Source organism: Oncorhynchus kisutch, linkage group LG14 (genome assembly GCF_002021735.2).
Source record: "Oncorhynchus kisutch isolate 150728-3 linkage group LG14, Okis_V2, whole genome shotgun sequence".
Taxonomy (NCBI): Eukaryota; Metazoa; Chordata; class Actinopteri; order Salmoniformes; family Salmonidae; genus Oncorhynchus; species Oncorhynchus kisutch.
This window is the reverse complement of record NC_034187.2, coordinates 65,366,822-65,387,287: the sequence shown is the minus strand read 5'-3', so window position 1 is coordinate 65,387,287 and position 20,466 is coordinate 65,366,822. Positions and strand designations below refer to the sequence as shown.

The 20,466-nt window shown below is 42.6% G+C and overlaps 3 protein-coding genes across 4 annotated transcripts in view; 2 read left to right on the top strand and 1 right to left on the bottom strand.

Moving 5' to 3' along the window:
• The window catches only part of LOC116353476 (succinate dehydrogenase assembly factor 3, mitochondrial-like), a gene marked incomplete at its 3' end in the record, with an annotated part of 5,884 nt that extends 2,799 nt beyond the window's left edge, over positions 1–3,085 (top strand). The window contains exons 2-4 of the mRNA XM_031789253.1: positions 2,273–2,318; positions 2,730–2,798; positions 2,990–3,085. Of these exons, the coding sequence (XP_031645113.1) occupies positions 2,273–2,318; positions 2,730–2,798; positions 2,990–3,085 (211 nt within the window). The remainder of the gene's footprint in view (positions 1–2,272; positions 2,319–2,729; positions 2,799–2,989) is intronic.
• The window catches only part of LOC109876421 (glycoprotein-N-acetylgalactosamine 3-beta-galactosyltransferase 1-like), a 15,034-nt gene extending 8,938 nt beyond the window's left edge, over positions 1–6,096 (bottom strand). The window contains exon 1 of the mRNA XM_031788769.1: positions 6,011–6,096. The gene's annotated coding sequence lies outside the window, so the exon portion shown is untranslated. The remainder of the gene's footprint in view (positions 1–6,010) is intronic.
• sdhaf3 (succinate dehydrogenase complex assembly factor 3) lies at positions 3,079–20,466 on the top strand. 2 transcript variants are annotated; one of them, XR_004202881.1, is made up of 4 exons: positions 3,079–3,191; positions 3,289–3,325; positions 3,641–5,738; positions 19,514–20,466. XR_004202881.1 is itself a non-coding variant. In XM_031788770.1 (2 exons), exons 1-2 carry the CDS (start codon positions 7,003–7,005, stop codon positions 19,712–19,714), a joined length of 378 nt encoding a protein of 125 aa, XP_031644630.1. In that variant the 5' UTR covers positions 6,620–7,002; the 3' UTR covers positions 19,715–20,466. The 2 variants fall into 2 exon arrangements, 1 of the variants encoding a protein (XP_031644630.1); XM_031788770.1 differs by lacking the exons at positions 3,079–3,191; positions 3,289–3,325; positions 3,641–5,738 and adding an exon at positions 6,620–7,179.

Below are 20,466 nucleotides of genomic sequence, written 5' to 3'. Positions count from 1 at the left end.
CAAAACAGATAAGCCTTATTTACGTAATTATTTAGACCCTTTGCTATGAGACTCGAATCCTGTGCATCCTGTTTCCACTGATCATCCTTGTGATCTTTTTACAACTTGATGGGAATCCAGCTGTGGTAAATTCAAATGATTGGACAGGATTTGGAAAGGCACACACCTGTCTATATAAGGTCCCACAGTTGACAGTGCATGTCAGAGCAAAAACCAAGCCATGAGGTTGAAGGAATTATCAGAGAGCTCCGAGACAGGATTGTGTCGGGGCACAGATTTGGGCAAGAGTACCAAAAAATGTTTGCAGTATTGAAGATCCCCAATAACGCAGTGTTCTCCTCCATTCTTAAATGGAAGAAGTTTGGAACCACCAAGACTCTTCCGCGAGCTGGCGGCCCGGCCAAACAGCAATCGGGGGAGAAGGGCCATGGTCAGGGAGGTGACCAAGAACCCGATGGTCACTCTGACAGAGATCCAGAGTTCCTCTGTGGAGATGGGAGAACCTTCCAGAAGGACAACCATCTCTGCAGCACTCCACCAATCAGGCCTTTACGGTAGAGTTGCCAGATGGAAGCCACTCCTCAGGAAAAGGCACAAGATGGCCCTCTTGGAGCAAAAAGGTACATAAAGCCTCTCAGACCATGAGAAACCAGAGTCTCTGGTCCGCTGAAACCAAGATTGAACTCTTTGGCCTGAATGCCAAGTGTCACATCTTGAGGGAACCTGGCACCATCCCTACAGTAAAACATGGCGGTGGCAGCATCATGCTGTGGGGATGTTTTTCAGCGGCATGGACTGGGAGACTAGTCAGGATTGAGGGAAAGATGAACCGAGCAATGTACACAGAGATCCTTGATGAAAACCTGCTCCAGAGCACTCAAGACCTCAGACTTGGGTGAAGGTTCACCTTCCAACAATATAACAACCCTAAGCACACAGCCAAGACAACGTAGGAGTGGCTTTGGAAACAAGTCTCAATGTCCTTGAGTGGCCCAGCTAGAGCCTGGACTTGAACCCAATTGAACATCTCTGGAAAGACCTGAAAATAGCTGTGCAGTGACGCTCCCCATCCAACATGACAGAGCTTGAGAGGATCTGCAGAGAAGAATGGGAGAAACTCCCCAAATACAGGTGTGCCAAGCTTATAGCTTCATACACAAGAAGACTCAATGCTGTAATCGCTGCCAAAGGTGCTTCAACAAAGTACTGAGTTAAAGGGTCTGAATACTTATTTAAATGTGATCTTTAAGTTCATCTTTAATGAAGAATTTGTAAACAGTTCTAAAATCCGTTTTTGCTTTGTTATTATGGGGTTTTGTGTGTAGGTTGATGAGGGGAAAGAAAACCATTTAATCCATTTTAGAACGAGGTGGAACTTAACAAATTGTGGAAAAAGTCAAGGGTCTGAATACTTTCCGAATGCACTGTACTTTGTTTCCCTCATTTACTCAAGTGTTTCTATTATTTTGGCAGTTATCTTTACGTTGAAAAGTGTGTGGTCATACGCACATCCTTAAAAACATAGTTTCTGGGCTAATAAAGAATACTAGTATAGAACACGAAGGCCCTCACACTGTTAAAGCTCCCAATTCAACGCTTTATTGACAACGTTTCCATCCCAAACAGATCTTCTTCTGGTCAAATTATTGCATCACAATAACAGGCAGCCGTTAAGTGTTCCGCTGAGTTTACCAGTCAATCTTTTTTATTTGACCTTTATTTAACGAGGCAAGTCAGTTTTAAGAACAAATTCTTATTTTCAATGACGGCCTGGGAACGGTGGGTTAACTGCCTTGTTCAGGGCCAGAACAACTTTTTTTTTTTTTTACCTTGTCAGCTTGGGGATTTGATCTTGCAACTTTTCAGTTACAAGTCTAATGCTCAAACCACTAGGCTACCTGGGTTCCAGGTTCCAAGCCCGTCCTTTCATTCTATTTGGGATAGCCTAGTAGTTAGAGCGTGGGGCCAGTAACCGAAAGGTTGCTGGATCGAATCCCCGAGCTGACAAGGTAAAAATCTGTTGTTCTGCCCCTGAACAAGGCAGTTAACGCCTAGCTCCTAGCTCCTACCCCCTAGCACCTACCTCTAGAGCCTACCACTAGCTCCTACACCCTGGCATAGACCCTTCATTTGCTGTAGATCTGTTTGCAGACACATATTGTCAACATCTCTTGTTTCTTTTCAATACCAGTGCCCCTTTAAAAAAAGGTCAAATTATTTTCTTTTTGAAAATTGTCATGTGGAACTGAACTAATGTTTGTGTGTTTTGCAGGGTTCTGTGGGCCAGCCAGGTCCACCAGGTATCCCAAGATCCCAAGGTAGGGGCACATTATCATACTGGACTGGCATGGTGGGGTGTGCGATAATGATCATCATTTTATTTTACCTTTATGTAACTAGGCAAGTCAGTTAAGAACACATTCTTATTTACAATGACGACCTAGGAACAGTGGGTTAACTGCCTTGTTCAGGGGTAGAACGACAGATTTTTACCTTGTCAGCTCAGGGATGTCAAACTAGCAACATTTTGGTTACTGGCCCAACGCTCTAACCACTAGGCTACCTGCCGCCCCAGTTATCTGTATGTTCAGAGGGAAATTGGTTTTGGTACTATCACACTGACGTGGCACAATATTCTGTGTGCCGCTGTATACAGTGTTGTGAGCTGTTATAACATTAGCCGTGATTAACCATGCTAATCATTAGTCTGGTCTTCTTGTGACCTTCAGGGGGAGCCTGGGTTCCAGGAGCCAATGGGCCCTCGGGGGCCTCCAGGGGATGGCTTTCCAGGAGAAAAGGTACAAACTTAGCCAACACTTTTTATCCCTGTGGGAATTGAACCAACAACCTGAGCCACACAGGACTGTAACTGCCAAACAAACACACACAGACCGGTTCAATGACAACATGGACACACACAACCATTTGCTGTTCACTATAAATGTTCTTGTTGATGTGCTTAACATTACTGTCATATTACTGTACACAGGGGGATTGGTGGAGACTGTGGGTGGAAAGGAGACAAGGGAGAATTTGGAGAGCCAGGGTCTGTAGGACACATGGTATGATAGTCTTCTGGTCCCATCATGGTTATAAAATAACTTATTTCATGGTTCATTTATATGTTGATTGCTAACCTGTGTCCAAACTTGCAGGGGAAATCTGGTGAGAAGGGGGAACCTGGCCTGACAGTGAGTAGAGCACAAAATGCATACTGTTTCATAATGGCACCTTTGTCTCTCAACCATATTTTTATATCTTAATAACGTTTTCTTCCTCCTCCCACAGAGAGAGGACGTCATCAAAATGATCAGGGACATTTGTGGTGAGTTAAAACAGCTCATTTACTATGAATGGATGTGTACAGAACATAAACACTATTGACTTACAGAGTTAGCTGACGTTTCTTCCTTCTAAGGAACTGTGCCAAGAGCTCCCTGGAAAACAGTGGTAATTGTTACTATTGCTGGACTATCCTTTTCTAAATAGATCAAAATGAATATATTAAATGTTCTTCTGTTTGCTCTTTGGGTTCTAGGCCAGGTTACTGTAAAACACTTTGTGACAACTGCTGATGTAAAAATGACTTTTAAAATACACTTGATTGATCGATAAAGACACTCTTTCTGTTTGTTCTCAGGCTGTGGTCTGAAGTGCAGAGAGAGTCCTCTAGAGCTGGCGTTTGTGATTGACAGCTCAGAGAGCGTTGGACCGGAGAACTTTGAGATGGTCAAGGACTTTGTGAACGCTCTGATTGACCGTGTGTCTGTGAACTGTGAGGCCAGCGGGATCAGTGTGATCCTCTACAGTTATTTAGACATGGTGGTGGTCAATGTGAAGCAGCAGTCCAGCCAGAACGATGTTAAGGTCAGTAGTATTGAAGCAGATGAGTACCTGTTACAGACTGGGTTCAAATCCAGCGTTTCCTGCATGCCACAACTGTGTTAGCCTTCTGAGCTAATGTCTAGACATTCTTGAAGCAGACCTGTGTTCATTCTGCTGTATCCTTTTTCTGTCTGATGTTAATTACACTCACACATTCATCCACTGTCTGTCTGTCTGTCTGTGTAATTTCTCTGACTGCTGTGAGGAAGATGCTATACCTGGGCGAGGGCACCTTTATGGGTAGTGCCATCTTGAGAGCCAACCAGCTGTTCCAGGCCTCGCGGCCCGGTGTTGATAAAGTCGCCGTGGTACTAGCCGATGGGCAGGCAGACCGGCGTGATGCAGTGCAGTCTGAGGACGCTGCCGGCATTGAGATGTTTGTCATCAGAGTGGTAAATAAGAAAGACCCGCTGTACGCAGAATTCCAGGCTGAGATGATTGCTATCACCTCTGGCCCAGATAACGAGCACGTGTACCTGATCGACTACTTCATGACGCTGCCCAGTATGTGGTTCTAGATCAAGTTCAAGACTCTAGATCAAGTTCAAGACCAGATGCTAGACTGCCTAGTATATGGTTCTAGTTGAGTTTTATTTACACTGACACTCATAGCAGTCAATAGCAGTCAATACAACATGGAATCCATGCAAATAACATAGGCCTATCTAAATACATTGATAAAATAACTACCAGAACTCAGGATAAGACCCAGATGCAGACAGCTAGAATCACAGATGTTTATTGACCCAAACAGGGGGCAGGCAAAAGACAGGTCTAGGGCAGGCAGAGGTTTGTAATCGGGTCAGAGTCAGGCAGGTACAGAACGGCAGGCAGGCCCGGGGTCAGGGCAGGCAGAATGGTCAGAACCGGGGAAACTAGTTAACAGAAACTTGAGAAAACAGGAAGACGGGAAAACATGCTGGCAAGACAAACTGGAAACAGACAGAGAACACAGGTATAAATGCACAGGGGATAATGGGGAGGATGGGCAAGACCTAGAGGGGGGTGGAGACAAGCACAAAGACAGGTGAAACCAATCAGAGTGTGGCAGGCAAGGGACCTATTCTAACAACACAAATGAAGAGCCCCTAAGGGGTTTGTGATGGGGATGTCTTGATTTCTGTAGATCAGCATGGAACAGGGCCAAAATTGCTTTGACAATAACTCGATGATGTTAAAAACCTTTATATAACCCTTTGGTTATGAAGTCTGTGAGAGAGCAGCGATTATTTAAAATGTAAGTATTTGAGTTTAAACAGTGTGAAAATGCATTGCATGTAAAGCAGTCACCATAGTTACAGTATTAAACTATTTAAACGCTATAGATAATGTCATCACATCCCAACTATTCTCACTGCGTGGCCTGTTTAAAGTTACATTTGGGAAAAAGTTTTATTTTGACACTCCCTGGATGACTATTTAATCATTTGATAGCTTGAAATTAGCTTGAGGTTGATGACAGTCTGTGTTAAACTGTGTATCTTGACACAGCCCTGGAGAGTACGCTGCTGTTTATCTTATCTGTACATGGATTTCTTCACACATTCCATACACCCACTATAAATGTTTTGTCTATGGTAGGCTCAGATCTGTTTCCTTGTTCAGATTACATCATAATGTTACAAAACCAGTTCTCGCAAGAAACAGACAGTTGTGCTTTATTGAAAGAGAGTTGGGCCGTGTGCAAAGCCTGCACATTTCCCAATGTTGATGTCAGAGGGATGCACTGAGGACATGGGCTCCTATCTATCTATGGCTGCATCCCAACTCTCCCAAGGATGTGGAGTGTGTAAGTGCATACTTTGGGATAAGGGTGGAGAATCGGGACACAGCCTCTCTATCAACAAAAATAAGTGAGTTAGGGCAGGTGAACAAACACTTGTTACTTCCAACCTGTCAAAAATAATTTGCAAATATGCTATATACAGTATACAACTGCCGTTGATTGTGCTATCATGTTCAAGACCACTTTACAAGTGGGGATGTATTTAAAATAATGTAATAATGACTCTCAATCAAAGTTACTGTTACTTTTAAAGTCACAATAACACATTTTGCAACATTTTGATATTCAAATATTTTGATAATATCGTTGGTCATTTTTACTGGAAGAAAACGGGCTTACCTGTTCACACAAAAATGTTTAACACAAATATTCTCCTCTGATTGTGGATAACGCATAGAAGCATGGATTGACAAGAGTAAGAGCACATAGCGGTGGGAGTGAGTTTTATAGGCAGGTGAACTCGTGGTTTATCAAGTACCTCCTATACTCATGCATGGAATGTTACCAAGCAGTTTGTCTTAATTTTGCCATGTCTGATCATATCCACTGATACAAATGGTATCCGTATTTGTTGTTTAAATTCGGATATTGAATTGAAGCACGGATCGTGCTTTCATACATTTACCTGCAATGACTTTATTTTTTTCTCTTTATCTTTGGGGCAGGGAACTCAAATAAAAATGTCCTGTTTTTATAAATAACAACTTTGTAACAGTTCTATAACATGTTCATAACCACTCTTTATAATACTTGTCTCAGGTTACGATGGACATTGAGAATCCTCTGACTGATTAGTTTTTTTGGTCGTTTAGGCTACTGCTTAGTGCTGCAATGCATATATCATTTGGTTCAAGTCATTTCCAATAACTGGAACATATGAAATTCACGTGAATAACTTTACGTCCAAATACAAATTCACCGCTAGGGGGCACTATAAGAAAACAGTCATCTTGAGGTTTTCCGATCCAAGTCTGTGAATGGTCAAAGAAAATTCTACTTCCGGGATAAACAAGGGCACGCTGTTTTGTTGAATAACTGTCCTTGTTTTAATGTGACTAAGTTGACAAAACTGCACATCTACAGAGGTATTTGCTTTTATCTGAATGTGTCATGCGACTTGTGAACGGGACGTTTAGCTTGAAACCTGAAAGTTGTGAGTTCGAGCCAGCAATCACAGATTCGTATAGCTTGTTTAGTTAACATTCACCTGTCGTACAATCAGCCACCAAATTGTCGTTGAAGGAAAGTCAAGTAGCTAACCGTCATACATAGTTGGCTAGCGATCTTACTAGATTTATTTGTTTTTGCGTGTTTCTCTTGCCAACAACTTCATGGCGAATCCTTCCCATGTATCAAGAGTTTTCTCTTTGTACAAGAGGATTCTACTGTTGCACCGGTTCCTGCCCATTGATTTGAGAGCGCTGGGAGACCAGTATGTCAAAGATGAATTCAGAAGGAACAAAACCGCGGCGCCCGAGGAGGTCACTGTCTTCATGAGGGAATGGGGGGTAAGTTGGCAACACTACAGAACTGCTTGTCATTGCATGTGCACGGTCAATAGATATACATGTGTAGCTAATAAATGAATTGATAAGCACGTACTTATACTTATGGCCATGCTAGTTATTGCCTTGAATAGAGGATATTTGAGGGGACAGAACATTTAACCAATATCGTTGGTTCCTTTTTCTAGAAGAACATGTGCCGTTTAATCCCTCGCCGCACGATGGCGGTGTTTACCATAATTCCAGAGCCTAGACAATATCTCTGATTCAAGATTTAAGCACAGCACACAATGAACATATGTTATCTATCATCAGTATTGTAGTACATGCAGCGTATCTATTAAGCCCACGTCAATCTTTGGGTTCAACCCATTTATCTGGTTGTTATATCCATGACCGTTTTTATTTTAAGCCATTCAGATGTTTTATAATTAGGTGTGTAAGTACCCACTAGTGACCACTTTCAAAGCTGTAAAAAAACGTTGGTGTTGAGGTGACCCCCAGATAAACACATTTTTCAGATATGTTTTGTATCTTCTCTGATCATACTTTATGTACAATTAAAATATGCATGTGCATATATATGCACAGGATAGCACATGTCATGGGCATTAATGACTATTTCTTACCAGTTGAAAATATTTTTCATGCTAGTTATTGAGCCTGTATGTCACAGTCACACAATAGCAGCATCATTTGGTTAACTTCTACAAGATAATAGATTTCAGGCATTCACAGCTTACATTTTGAAATGCATTTAGTCTTATTTTACTGTTAAATGGACCTTGTATTGTTATACATAGATACAATTTTTGTCAGTTTGACATTTATCTCAGGTGAGCTTAAAGCGGTGGTCCTTTTCTGAGTCAAAATGCAAGCCGAGATCTACCGCTCACATGTATTGTTGTTCAGACCATTTAAAAACATGATACTGATGGTCAGTCACAGGGTCCACCTCTCAACGTCCCTCCGCTCTCCCTTTCCTCCATTGACACTGTCTTCCAGCTGATGGCGAAACTCGAGTCTCCTCATGCACAAATTCATGATACACTTTCCTACTCCTTCATTACAGTTGGTTGTAGTAGGAGTGGAAGTAGGAAGAATGCACATTTTATGGCTTATAAAAGTGTTGAATAAAAAGTGTTGAGGGTGCTGAGTAAGAACTTAAACATAAACTCACTTTTATAAACAGTCTTTGACAGTTTCTCTCTAGTCATGGTTTTAAATGTTTTGAAATCTCACAGTATCAACTTTGCTGTACCTTTCTTTTACGCCTGCTATGTTAATGCGGACGCGGTAATCTTAGCCATCCGATTAGCCAGCGGTCGGCGTATAGTGCACTTGATTTGTACCTTCAGACACATGAGATGGAGATCGACCGGTACCACTGGCTTAAAGGGTGCAGTAGCACAAAATGGAAACGCCAATAAAGAAATGTTGTTCAATGTCATCAACACTAGCGTTGCATAATATTGTAGTTTATAGCAGCGGTCCCAAACCACCAGGCCCCGGACATTCGCTACCGGGCCACACGGAAAGGATAAATATATATATTTTTCTTTATTTTTGGGGGTAAAATAATAATTCTATACAATTATAGGCTATTTGTGCAGTAATTACATTGAACTTGGTGCAGTCTGTTGGTCCCTTTCTCACCACTCTAATATCTCTGTCAGGGCCACAGCAGTTTACAGACTTTGAACTTGAGTAATGTGTGTTCATCACGGTCTGCGTGAGCTGTGTTGCCCGACAACTTTGTACTATGTTAGCTGACATGAATAAAATAAATAATAATAATAAAATGTTTTTGCCGTGGTCCATGCTCAATCAGGCACAATGCATCCCCAGTTGAGACAATGTTCAGTTGTCCCTTTAAGGGCGGAAGGTTGCCGTGGTAATAGTGAAACTGGCATGTCTCTGAATGAGACTGAATCTCTGTTATTCGCTAGCACATGCAGCAAACTCAAACTAACATTGAAAAATAACTTGGTGTGTGAACAAAAGGATGTAAATAGCCAAGAAGCACGAGGACAAAGTCACACTACTAGACTTTCGGCTAAATTAGACAAACTTCTGTGTGGTGGGCTTAATTTTTAAAACCTTTCAGCACTTCACTTAGATCTACAGTGCAAGCACAGCATATAAATAGAATGGGTATCCCCATTCAAGTCAATGGTGTCATAATGGGTGCCCGATTCGTATCATATGTTACGAATCCAAAACAGATAAGCCTTATTTACGTAATTATTTAGACCCTTTGCTATGAGACTCGAATCCTGTGCATCCTGTTTCCACTGATCATCCTTGTGATCTTTTTACAACTTGATGGGAATCCAGCTGTGGTAAATTCAAATGATTGGACAGGATTTGGAAAGGCACACACCTGTCTATATAAGGTCCCACAGTTGACAGTGCATGTCAGAGCAAAAACCAAGCCATGAGGTTGAAGGAATTATCAGAGAGCTCCGAGACAGGATTGTGTCGGGGCACAGATTTGGGCAAGAGTACCAAAAAATGTTTGCAGTATTGAAGATCCCCAATAACGCAGTGTTCTCCTCCATTCTTAAATGGAAGAAGTTTGGAACCACCAAGACTCTTCCGCGAGCTGGCTGCCCGGCCAAACAGCAATCGGGGGAGAAGGGCCATGGTCAGGGAGGTGACCAAGAACCCGATGGTCACTCTGACAGAGATCCAGAGTTCCTCTGTGGAGATGGGAGAACCTTCCAGAAGGACAACCATCTCTGCAGCACTCCACCAATCAGGCCTTTACGGTAGAGTTGCCAGATGGAAGCCACTCCTCAGGAAAAGGCACAAGATGGCCCTCTTGGAGCAAAAAGGTACATAAAGCCTCTCAGACCATGAGAAACCAGAGTCTCTGTTCCGCTGAAACCAAGATTGAACTCTTTGGCCTGAATGCCAAGTGTCACATCTTGCGGGAACCTGGCACCATCCCTACAGTAAAACATGGCGGTGGCAGCATCATGCTGTGGGGATGTTTTTCAGCGGCATGGACTGGGAGACTAGTCAGGATTGAGGGAAAGATGAACCGAGCAATGTACACAGAGATCCTTGATGAAAACCTGCTCCAGAGCACTCAAGACCTCAGACTTGGGTGAAGGTTCACCTTCCAACAATATAACAACCCTAAGCACACAGCCAAGACAACGTAGGAGTGGCTTTGGAAACAAGTCTCAATGTCCTTGAGTGGCCCAGCTAGAGCCTGGACTTGAACCCAATTGAACATCTCTGGAAAGACCTGAAAATAGCTGTGCAGTGACGCTCCCCATCCAACATGACAGAGCTTGAGAGGATCTGCAGAGAAGAATGGGAGAAACTCCCCAAATACAGGTGTGCCAAGCTTATAGCTTCATACACAAGAAGACTCAATGCTGTAATCGCTGCCAAAGGTGCTTCAACAAAGTACTGAGTTAAAGGGTCTGAATACTTATTTAAATGTGATCTTTAAGTTCATCTTTAATGAAGAATTTGTAAACAGTTCTAAAATCTGTTTTTGCTTTGTTATTATGGGGTTTTGTGTGTAGGTTGATGAGGGGAAAGAAAACCATTTAATCCATTTTAGAACGAGGTGGAACTTAACAAATTGTGGAAAAAGTCAAGGGTCTGAATACTTTCCGAATGCACTGTACTTTGTTTCCCTCATTTACTCAAGTGTTTCTATTATTTTGGCAGTTATCTTTACGTTGAAAAGTGTGTGGTCATACGCACATCCTTAAAAACATAGTTGCTGGGCTAATAAAGAATACTAGTATAGAACACGAAGGCCCTCACACTGTTAAAGCTCCCAATTCAACGCTTTATTGACAACGTTTCCATCCCAAACAGATCTTCTTCTGGTCAAATTATTGCATCACAATAACAGGCAGCCGTTAAGTGTTCCGCTGAGTTTACCAGTCAATCTTTTTTATTTGACCTTTATTTAACCTTTATTTAACGAGGCAAGTCAGTTTTAAGAACAAATTCTTATTTTCAATGACGGCCTGGGAACGGTGGGTTAACTGCCTTGTTCAGGGCCAGAACAACTTTTTTTTTTTTTTACCTTGTCAGCTTGGGGATTTGATCTTGCAACTTTTCAGTTACAAGTCTAATGCTCAAACCACTAGGCTACCTGGGTTCCAGGTTCCAAGCCCGTCCTTTCATTCTATTTGGGATAGCCTAGTAGTTAGAGCGTGGGGCCAGTAACCGAAAGGTTGCTGGATCGAATCCCCGAGCTGACAAGGTAAAAATCTGTTGTTCTGCCCCTGAACAAGGCAGTTAACCCGGTAGGCCGTCATTGTAAATAAGAATTTGTTCTTAACTGACTTTCCTAGTTAAATAAAGGTTACTTTTTTTTGTTGTAAATGTATACATTAAAAAATATATATATTTCTGTGGCGCACATCCCCCCCAGGCTCAGCTGCTATGCAAGATGGGAAATGGGATTGGTATTTCATTGTGCGATTACCATGCAGTGAAACAAAATAGCTACGGCAGCTATTTATTTTGCACATATTTTTTGGTCGCAAATGTCAGTGAAATGGTCGCGCTGTAGAGCCCTGATGTAACCAATGCATTCAGATTCAGAATCCTCCTATCTCTCTCTCCCCCCTCTCTTTCTCTCTATTCATTCATTAAGGAGTGGGTGAATCACCACTCCCTTCCTCCGTCCTAGCTGCCTCAGAGTAGTGCGGAAGGGCGGCAGGCAGAGCCCAAAGAACAGACAAGGAGCGAGACTCCTAAATGTGATTACATACACACACACAAACACACTCTCTTAGACACACCCACGCATACGTACATACTTACATACACACACACACACACACATACATACACACACATACACACAGAGACTCCTAACCAGATTACAAGCACTGAGTGTTCAGTCTGATTCAGTTACATAGGACCCGTGGAATAGAGCTCCTCCTAATAAATCGCCCTGTATCAAAACAGACAAGCTCTCACATGAGGGGGAGAGACACCACAGAAGCAGGGACCAGGTCTGCTTAATACAGCCAGTATGTTAGGGACTCGGGAGAGAGTGGAGTGGGAATTACTTTTAGAGAGAGAGAGTGGAGTGGGAATTACCTTGAGAGAGAGTGGAGTGGGAATTACCATGAGAGAGAGTGGAGTGGGAATTACCATGAGAGAGAGTGGAGTGGGAATTACCTTGAGAGAGAGTGGAGTGGGAATTACCTTTAGAGAGAGAGCGAGAGAGAGTGGAGTGGGAATTACCTTTAGAGAGAGAGAGTGGAGTGGGAATTACCTAGAGAGTGGAGTGGGAATTACCTTGAGAGAGAGTGGAGTGGGAATTACCTTTAGAGAGAGAGCGAGAGAGAGTGGAGTGGGAATTACCTTTAGAGAGAGAGAGTGGAGTGGGAATTACCTTGAGAGAGAGTGGAGTGGGAATTACCTTTAGAGAGAGAGAGAGTGGAGTGGGAATTACCTTTAGAGAGAGAGAGAGATTTGCAGCCGACCATATGTTTGAGTTGTCGAGATTCGGAGGGAGGTTTTGACCAACCAAAGCTACCCTAGCAAGTCTGGGGACTACTTTACCCACATTGCTTTGGCGCAAATCCAGTCGTATAGTTTAGACTAAATAGGTTTACGGAAGAGATGCATTAAAAAAGTACACCGATTATCTGTTGTTCAAAACTTACTCTGAGAAAGTAGATTAGATTTGGATATCAGCTTTATACTGAATTTGTTGTTACCAATGGACAAATAAAGTTGTACTGTAAAGTCATTTCTACATGACAGTCAACAGGTTTCCTAAAAAGTTTGAATATAAATGTGACATTGAAATGTCTGTCCTGGGTCTGTGCTGGAGCCATTAGTAAAATCATTTTGGGGTTGTCGTGGAGACCCGACTGCTCTCCTCTGTCTCCAAGAAAATATGACCCCTTGGCCAACACTCAAAATAATTCCATTATGTACAAGACAGGAGAAAGTCTTTTAGACAAATGGCCTGTTATTTCTTAAATTGAACCGCTTCCAGAACTTTCCGATGTCTTTATGAATGGCTCGATGCGAGGTCCTAACATTTGTTCCAACTCCAGACAGGGATTTGTATTCAATTTTTATGAATAAAAACAGATGTTTGCTCTATATCTCCTTGTCGTTGATTCGTAAATGGTCTTGACACAGATTTAACATGTCTGTCTGGACTGTGTCCAATGACACACTATGTTGTCTTGGACATGCTTCAGCAGAGGTCACACTAGCTTGATGGACATCATCTGTCCCAGTAGCATAGCAAGGAGGAGACCAGGGAAAAGGAATCATTGAAAAGGATTTGTCGACTGTTCTGTTACCTGTATTTGTCACTCCACGGTTACAGTGATCAACCTCATATATTGATCAGATTGTCCTGCACAAATGTGATCACTATGCGGAGTGCTCTCACTGCACTGTATTAGTTAAGTGGTTTGGTCCTCTTTATGCAGTAATGTGTGCTTTGAGAGCTGCAAGAGGGTGCTCTGAAGGGTTGACATTTTAGAAAATAAAATAATGGATTCCCGTCCATATCTCTTATAGTCAGTGTCAGCCCTAGACTCTTGCCTTTCCTGATATTGTACAATGTACAGTCGTGGCCAAAAGTTTTGAGAATGACACAAATATTAATTTCTACAAAGTGTCTTTGGATATTTTTGTCAGATATTACTATGGAATACTGAAGTATAATTACAAGCATTTCATAAGTGTCAAAGGCTTTTATTGACAATTACATGAAGTTGATGCAAAGAGTCAATATTTGCAGTGTTGACCCTTCTTTTTCAAGACCTCTGCAATCTGCCCTGGCATACTGTCAATTAACTGACTGATGGCAGCCCATTCTTGCATAATCAATGCTTGGAGATTGTTAGAATTTGTGGGTTTTTGTTTGTCCATCCGCCTCTTGAGGATTGACCACAAGTTCTCAATGGGATTAAGGTCTGGGGAGTTTCCTGGCCAAGGACCCAAAATATTGATGTTTTGTTCCCCGAGCCACTTAGTTATCACTTTTGCCTTTATGGCAAGGTGCTCCATCATGCTGGAAAAGGCATTGTTCATCACCAAGCTGTTCCTGGATGGTTGGGAGAAGCTGCTCTTGGAGGATGTGTTGGTACCATTCTTTATTCATGGCTGTGTTCTTAGACAAAATTGTGAGTGAGCCCACTCCCTTGGCTGAGAAGCAACCCCACACATGAATGGTCTCAGGACTGTTGGCATGACACAGGACTGATGGTAGCGCTCACCTTGTCTTCTCCGGACAAGCTTTTTTCCGGATGCCCTAAACAATCGGGAAGGGGATTCCCGTGCAGATGCACTCACACCTGCCTGCTGACATTCCTGAGTAAGCTCTGTACTGGTGGTGCCCCGATCCCGCAGCTGAATCAACTTTAGGAGACGGTGCTGGCACTGGCTGCACTTTCTTGGGCGCCCTGAAGCCTTCTTCACAACAATTGAACCACTCTCCTTGAAGTTCTTGATGATCCGATAAATGGTTGATTTAGGTGCAGTCTTACTGGCAGCAATATCCTTTTCTGTGAAGCCATTTTTGTGCAAAGCAATGATGACGGCATGTGTTTCCTTGCAGGTAACCATGTTTGACAGAGGAAGAACAATGATTCCAAGCACCACCCTCCTTTTGAAGCTTCCAGTCTGTTATTTGAACTCAATCAGCATGACAGAGTGATCTCCAGCCTTGTCCTCGTCAACACTCACACCTGAATCACTGACATGCCAGCTGGTCCTTTTGTGGCAGGGCTGAATGAAGTGCAGTGGAAATGTTTTTGGGGGATTCAGTTCATTTGCATGGCAAAGAGGGACTTAATTGCAATTCATCTGATCACTCTTCATAACATTCTGGAGTATATGCAGATTGCCATCATACAAACTGAGGCAGCAAACTTTGTGAAAATTAATATTTGTGTCGTGGCCAAAAGTTTAGAGAATGACTGTAGTGTGACAGACTGGCATGTTGAAGAACATCATTGAGTTACCAAAGTATTTGCTGCTAGCCCTGAACAGTTCTGAACCACACGCCTCTGCAAATACCACTGTATATTGCTTATTTGACTCGACAATCTCTATGTATGACCTGCGCTCCATTTCTGACTGGATGCGTTGCAGGTTAGGTGTGGGCTATGACCTCTATTAACCCTTAAAATGACCTCAAATAATCCGCCAGTGACCCCTGTAGTGTCCGTATCAAATCCCATGATACTGTCAGTCCAGGAATTCAGAGATAAGAATCAGAGAATACTCCTTTATAACCAATCAACCTTACGTGGTGCTATTGAATAGATCCGTGTTGTAGAATGGCTTGATTCATGCATATCATATTTTCCCCAGTGAGGGTGGTAAAGCAGGCCAATGATGTTTCTCTATAGACTCAAGGGATATGGGCTTTCCATATTGATGTGATATATTCATACATGGCCTATCTACTGTGTTTCCTTAATAATTTTCAGTCATTCTGCTGAATTGGCTACTGAACATCCTCTGTAGGCAAGGGTTTGCCAGAGCAATGGATTCGCTGGAGGGGAATGGAATGGTTAGTTCTTTGATATGTCTAAAGCAGTGGTTCTCTGTGTGTACCTGGCCTATCCACACAGGGTACTTGGGAAGACATAAGCCGATTGATCATTTGCACATCAGGGGGTACTTTGAGCATGTGATTAGTGGTACAGTAATCAGAAATAGGGCTGTTATGGTGACTGTATTACAGCCACACCGGCAGTCATCAGTCATGCCAGCAGTAAAATTCCATATGATCGTTGAGTCTGCTTTCATGCACTCTGGACATGTATTGGTAGTACCCAACTCGCTAACGATCATCAGTCCCTATTGGCCTGGTACTCAGGGATCTATTGTCCCTCCATCAATAGGAATATCACCTGTCACGCAGTGAGAGCATGCTCTTCATACAGGAATATCACCTGTTGAGACAGTGAGAGCATGCTCCTCAAACAGGAACATCACCTGTCACGCAGTGAGAGCATGCTCCTCAAACAGGAACATCACCTGTCACGCAGTGAGAGCATGCTCCTCAAACAGGAATATCACCTGTCACGCAGTGAGAGCATGCTCCTCAAACAGGAATATCACCTGTCATGCAGCATGCTCTTCATACAGGAATATCACCTGTCACGCAGTGAGAGCATGCTCTTCAAACAGGAATATCATCCGGTTGGGGCAGTGAGAGCATGCTCCTCAAACAGGAATATCACCTGTCACGCAGTGAGAGCATGCTTTTCAAACAGGAATATCACCTGTTGGGGCAGTGAGAGCATGCTCCTCAAACAGGAATATCACCTGTCACACAGTGAGAGCATGCTCCTCAAACAGGAATATCACCTGTTGAGACAGTGAGAGCATGCTCCTCAAACAGGAATATCACCTGTCACGCAGTGAGAGCATGCTCCTCAAACAGGAATATCACCTGTCACGCAGCATGCTCTTCATACAGGAATATCACCTGTCACGCAGTGAGAGCTTGCTCCTCAAACAGGAATATCACCTGTCACGCAGTGAGAGCATGCTCCTCACACAGGAATATCACCTGTCACGCAGTGAGTGCATGCTCCGCAAACAGGACTATCACCTGTTGGGGCAGTGAGAGCATGCTCCTCAAACAGGAACATCACCTGTCACGCAGTGAGAGCATGCTCCTCAAACAGGAACATCACCTGTCACGCAGTGAGAGCATGCTCCTCAAACAGGAATATCACCTGTCACGCAGTGAGAGCATGCTCCTCAAACAGGAATATCACCTGTTTAGACAGTGAGAGCATGCTCCTCAAACAGGAATATAACCTGTTTAGACAGTGAGAGCATGCTTTTCAAACAGGAATTTCACCTGTTTAGACAGTGAGAGCATGCTCCTCAAACAGGAATATAACCTGTTTAGACAGTGAGAGCATGCTCCTCAAACAGGAATATAACCTGCTCATATTAAGCACATGCTCCGCTATAAAACTGAAGTTGCCTACAAAATGGACCGGTGGGAGAGCACGCGGCCTCCATTCGCTATTAGATTGCATGCAGATCTGTCTTTTTTCCCCCTGCCCCTGTTCCTGCTCATTTAATAATGGGCCGTTCTAAATCGAAACAAATTCAACATTAGCAAATACAAGATTAAATTGAGAATAATCTGATGGGTGAAATTATGATCGATCACTTGATGAGGACTTTCTCAAGTCATTAATAGTCTCTAGTCGCTTCATGCAGCCCATATATCTTTTGATTTCTAAGGCATTCTAAGGTTTGTATCATTCACAACTAAAGTTGCCAAATAACTTTAAATCTAGCATATAGGACCTGTTTCAAATGATCACTTTTACACTCAACATAGCCACTTCATATGCACACTCGCTCCGGAATGGGATAAATATCCTTTCTATTTTATTCAGCTAAATTCAATAATATTCTTATTATTATAAAATCATCTAATATAAAATAATGCCACGGGACTTATAAGCATATCTTGTCTGCTAACTGAACAAGCCTACAGTCTATGGAATGGCACATAGCCAGATAACATACAGTAGACCAACTCATATTCTGTTCTACTGAAATAGATTTTCTTCATATCATAATGTTTCAAAAGCACACATCAGTGGCTTGTATGGAGGCCTGGAGATGCTCAACATGTTGTTAATTAACGATCAGTTACCGTGAGAACGGATGTATTTTGCATGACAGTAACCAGCTGAGAAAATGTAATTACCGCCAGAGCCCTAAATAAAATAAATAAAAACACTGTCATGACACATGTATTTATAGTTGTTGTGACAATATGGCGTTATTTTATGGCTGGTTTTGACACCTACATAAGAGTTTAAAACCTACCACACAAGGCAAAACATTCCATTACACCATAGCCTACTGGTCAGTATGTTTATGTTATATAGCATTTTCAGAAATGGACCATATTAAATGATCATTGTAATTGTGCACACATTGATGTCAGACATGCAGCTACCTCAGTGCTCTGTTTCTGATGAATGCAGGAGCAGATTTCAGGATTAGGACAAAACACCCTCTTTTTGACTGGTGACTGACATAAGGCCATGTACGTGATAGGCCTAAATGGATTATGATTGATGGTCATAACACTTTATGACACTGTCAAGAAGCATATCTTCTTAGTCCAAGTAAAGTGACACAGGATGGTCATAATGCTTCTTGACAGTGTCATAAGGTGTATATACTTAGTCTAAGTAAAGTGACACAGGATGGTCATAATGCTTCATGACAGTGTCATAAGGTGTATATACTTAGTCTAAGTAAAGTGACACAGGATGGTCATAATGCTTCATGACAGTGTCAAGATGTATGTTCTTAGTCCAAGTAAAGTGACACAGGATGGTCATAATGCTTCATGACATTGTCAAGATGTATGTTCTTAGTCCAAGTAAAGTGACACAGGATGGTCATAATGCTTCTTGACAGTGTCAAGTGTAAAAACGTGACTTTAAAGAATTCGGGACAACAACAACAAAGAATTTAAGAAACAAACTTTCAAAAGAAAGTCATCTTCTTGGCAGGGGAAAAACACATGTAGGTGTCATAACCAGGCATAAAACGCAATATATGTCACAACAGGTGTAAATATATAGGTCATGACAGTGTTACGACCATATTGTGACAAGTTGTCAGCTGTTATGACATGGTTATGACCGTGTCGTAATGTGTTATGACGGTAGGTGTCAAGTGAAGTGTTACCGGAAATGAATTGTCTTAATGATCCTTTATTTCTCTGTCTCTGCTCTAGAACTACCAGGACAGTCTAAATGTTCCTTCTCTGCTCTAGAACTACCAGGACAGTCTAAATGTTCCTTCCCTGTCTCTGCTCTAGAACTACCAGGACAGTCTAAATGTTCCTTCTCTGTCTCTGCTCTAGAACTACCAGGACAGTCTAAATGTTCCTTCTCTGTCTCTGCTCTACAACTACCAGGACAGTCTAAATGTTCCTTCTCTGTCTCTGCTCTAGAACTACCAGGACAGTCTAAATGTTCCTTCTCTAACTCTGCTCTAGAACTACCAGGACAGTCTAAATGTTCCTTCTCTGTCTCTGCTCTAGAACTACCAGGACAGTCTAAATGTTCCTTCTCTGTCTCTGCTCTAGAACTACCAGGACAGTCTAAATGTTCCTTCCCTGTCTCTGCTCTAGAACTACCAGGACAGTCTAAATGTTCCTTCCCTGTCTCTGCTCTAGACCTACCAGGACAGTCTAAATGTTCCTTCCCTGTCTCTGCTCTAGAACTACCAGGACAGTCTAAATGTTCCTTCTCTGTCTCTGCTCTAGAACTACCAGGACAGTCTAAATGTTCCTTCTCTGTCTCTGCTCTAGAACTACCGTGACACCTTGCAGACCCAGGTGCTGGAGTCTGCTAGGGACCGTTTGAAGAAGGTGGAGTTTGGAGCAGAGCTGTCGGAGGGGGATCTCAAACTGTTCCAGGACGAGCAGGTGGGACAGCTGTATGAGCTGATGCTGGAGTCCACCAAGCCCAACAGACAGTTCGACATCCAGGAGGAAGGATTGAAGAAGTGAAGGAGTAGACGGGATGCTCCCATACTGACCAGAGAGGGAGGTGGTGCATCTCAATAGTTTAAAGTGTCTCTTTCCTTGTCTCCTCTCCTTTGTTTTTCTTCATTGAACCTGTATTTTTACAGGACAGGTTAGTCTCATTTAGTCACTTATTCAAGCGAGACGTTTCATTTCACACAGTGGACACCCCACAGATATGTCCAATTCATCAGTGCAGATGAAGAAAGGCGACGAGGGAGAAAGACACTTTAGACCAGGGTTCGGCAACAGGCAAGCCGCGGGGCAAAACCATCCCGCAAGTGATTTTGTTTGGCCCGCCAAAGTTTAGTGAAAAAAGACTAGCATCGAATTCAGCTAAAAATTTAAATCAGGAAAAAAAAATCCCAAGTATTCCCAGAAATGTAGAGAGAGACATATGTGATGGGGTCTCAATGTAATCAAGGTATGAAATTATTGTTTTTATCAAATACAGTCTGTTTTTGGGCTTGCTTCTGGTCAATTTGCAGTGTGCAAATGACAGAAATTGGCCTGCGGTTGAATCTAGTTGTCCCCCTGCTTTAGACTAGTGCGCTGGAGCCAGGGAGAAGAGTAAGAGATGTGTGACTTAGACTTGCCGCAAAATCTGAGGTACTCTGACTGGTACACCTCCGAAGAAACTAACTGCACTCAAGCCCCGAATGAAATGGATGCTTTTAGGAAATGTTGTAATTATATTAAAGTACTGTCTGTGAAATAAAAATACCACTGCATGCTCA